Source organism: Solanum verrucosum, unplaced genomic scaffold (assembly GCF_900185275.1).
Source record: "Solanum verrucosum unplaced genomic scaffold, falcon-dt-bn FXZP01000115.1, whole genome shotgun sequence".
NCBI lineage: Eukaryota > Viridiplantae > Streptophyta > Magnoliopsida > Solanales > Solanaceae > Solanum > Solanum verrucosum.
In genome coordinates this window covers 1400432-1403170 of record NW_026020680.1, presented here as the reverse complement: position 1 = coordinate 1403170, position 2739 = coordinate 1400432, and the positions used below count along the sequence as shown (strand labels likewise).

The following is a 2739-nucleotide window of genomic DNA, read 5'->3' as shown; positions in this document are numbered from 1 at the left end:
TTTAAAGAAATCCCCAAAAAGAAATGTAGATTTAGATGAAATGGGATGTATATAAGCAGAAGAGATGAAAACAGATCATGGAACAAATATGTATACTTAAGGTGGAAATTACAACAAGCTTTAAAAAGCAAGGATTTAACTAATAAACACTCTTCTTCCATATTCCCATGCTTGCACTTTAATCTGTTTTTGAGTCTGATGTTTCAGTTGCATTCTCCTGCAAAATTCAAACAAAAATTAAAAATTGACACTTGTTTCCATAAAAAAACTGCTAACATTATGGACATGGACAATTTATTCCTTTTTTAATCCATATATATATATATGATGGAATAACTTATCTCAGGATAGTTTATTCGAGACAATTAACAGAGACTAACTTGTTCCCAACCAAACGACCCTCAAAGAAAAACAAAAGGATTTTACATTTTACATAGCAGGTTCAAACCTCTTTTGGCTTTTCCTCGGTCTCTGGTTTATCATCATCCTTGACAGTTTCTGGTTTAGCAGCATCTGTGGCCTCAGAAATAGCAATAACTTCTTCCTTCTCTTTTTCTTTCACTTCTTCAATTGGCTTGATGGTCTCCTCTATGGGTTAAAAAAATGCATATTAACACATCAATAAGGAAAAAAAGGACAAGAGAAATAAAAATTTCAATCGAAACATAAAATCCTTGGTCTTTCCCCTTGTTGTAAATTTGAAAATAAAATCTTCAAGATTTTGATAAATACTGATTGAAATATACCAAGTTTGCATTTTAAATTATTGGAATATGAACCTTTTTTGAATCTTGGAAGTACAGAAGAAGAAGAAGAATATCAGCCTTTACCAGATGTGCAAATTTTTCTTCTTAGTTATATTAAGAGTATGTAAAATTATATACTCATATTAGCTAACATTTAACCTTTGTACACCACATATACATATCGTTGGGGGCCCCTATATGTTGTTTTTGATAGACCTCGAATCAAATAAAAGAATACTATAAAACAACAAGTATGTAAAAACAATTCAGATAGCCAAGTAGCACAAAAGAAATTATGATAAGAAAGAAAAGAAGAACAAACCAGTTTTCTCTTCTACTTTAATTTCTTCAACAGATTCTTTCTTCTCCACAACAGCAACAACAGAAACAGGGACTGTTTCCTCATTTTCATTCTTCTTCTCTACAACAGCAACCGGAGTAGTTTCATCGTTCTCTACAACAGAAACAGGGGCTGTTGTTTCATCATTTTCATTCTTCTTCTCTACAACAGCAACATGGATTGTTTCATTCTTCGTCTCTACAACTTTCTCTTCTTTCGCCTTTTCCAATTCCACCATTTCTTTCTTCTCAGACTTCTCTTTTTCCACAGCCACCACTTTCGGTGCAATCAACTCCTTCTCCTCCTCCACTTTTTCATCACTACCAATCTCTGCAACCCCATTTTCAGTTTTTACGACATTTTCACTCTTTGTGGATTCAGATTTAGAACTCAATGATCTCTTGTTCTTAGGAATGGTGGCGTTCTCCGTTGCAACTGCGTGCTTTGATTCCCCACAACCCATCTTTTTATTATAAAGAATTGGAGGAACTTGCAAAAAGAAAAAAACAGGGGAAAAGGGGTATTGATATTTTTTCTGTTTTTTCCTTTGATTTTGGGATTCAAAGGAAAAAAAAAAAGATAGAGGAAGATTGATGGAGAAAATTATTGGCTCTCTCTTTTTTCTTTTCACCCTTTGGTTTTTCTTGGCGGGGCTTTGAGGTTTCTATTATAATAGAAAAACCGTTTTTTTCGTTGGCTTTTCAAGGTTGAGAATTTCCAATTTTTATTTTTAAACATGTCCAATGGAATATTCTATTGCCAAATTTATAGTACCGAATTCAAAATTTAAAGTTAATCAAGTGTGTGATATACTATACACACACATTTTTCGTTTACATTACATCTATCTATAAATTCCAAATTAAATGTTGTGAGTGCAGTCATATCCAAGTCAATGGATTTCATTGTTTGGGTAAAAACCAATTCAGATAGAAAAATTGAATCAAACAATTAAATAGATCGATTTTTATTTGATTTTATTAAAATAAATCAAAAAAATAACTGAACCAAACTGACAAATTGTATACATAATATATTATTTTTTATGAACAACTTTTTATGCTAAAATGATTACAACACTCTAGTGAAAAAAGAGAAAAAGAAATGGTATGATGCACCTTTTAATTGTGCAATTATATCGATAGCTTATGCATTATTCAATAAATTTATGTTGTTTAGTACATTGAATTAACTAACAATATAAGTAGAAAGTTAAATATAATTGGAATTCTCATATAAGAATTTTAAGATCCAAAATGACAAAAATACAATTCATTTCCTTATGAATGAAATGTTTTTTGTTTCTTTTGAATAAATCGTTTCTTTTATTTTCGTATATGATTAATAACTAAAACAAGCGAATCAAATCAAACTTAAATCGATAACAATCAAATTGAACTTAAATAGATAACAACCAAATCGATAAACATGTATTATGATTAGTATGATTTGTTTTTTTTTATTAATTTTAAAAATCAATTAAAATTGATTTAGTTTTGATTTTAACTAATAATCAATCCAAATCAACTCATGAACACCCCTCCTCATGCTGAATACTTAGATAAGTCAATGTCCATACGTACATCATTATTATTATTTTTATAAAAAAGATATACTTAAATAAATTGCATCTTATTGTTTTAATTTACTTCA

The 2739-nt window shown here is 29.7% G+C and overlaps 1 protein-coding gene across 1 annotated transcript; it reads right to left on the bottom strand.

Moving 5' to 3' along the window:
- Window positions 1–1704, bottom strand: LOC125812196 (uncharacterized). Its single transcript, XM_049491720.1, has 3 exons — window positions 1069–1704; window positions 449–588; window positions 1–217 (listed from the first exon to the last, which is right to left on the bottom strand). The coding sequence occupies exons 1-3, from the start codon at window positions 1547–1549 to the stop codon at window positions 179–181; spliced, it is 660 nt and encodes a 219-aa protein (XP_049347677.1). The 5' UTR covers window positions 1550–1704; the 3' UTR covers window positions 1–178.
- Window positions 1705–2739: the final 1035 nt, after the last annotated feature.

Excerpts from the sequence above, each read along its gene's own strand:
- LOC125812196 (XM_049491720.1), bottom strand. The coding sequence starts at position 1,549 with ATGGGTTGTGGGGAATCAAAGCACGCAGTTGCAACGGAGAACGCCACC. Across the intron at positions 589-1,068 it reads TAAAGTAGAAGAGAAAACTG|AGGAGACCATCAAGCCAATT; the intron begins GTTTGTTCTTCT and ends TTTAACCCATAG. Across the intron at positions 218-448 it reads CCGAGGAAAAGCCAAAAGAG|GAGAATGCAACTGAAACATC; the intron begins GTTTGAACCTGC and ends TGAATTTTGCAG.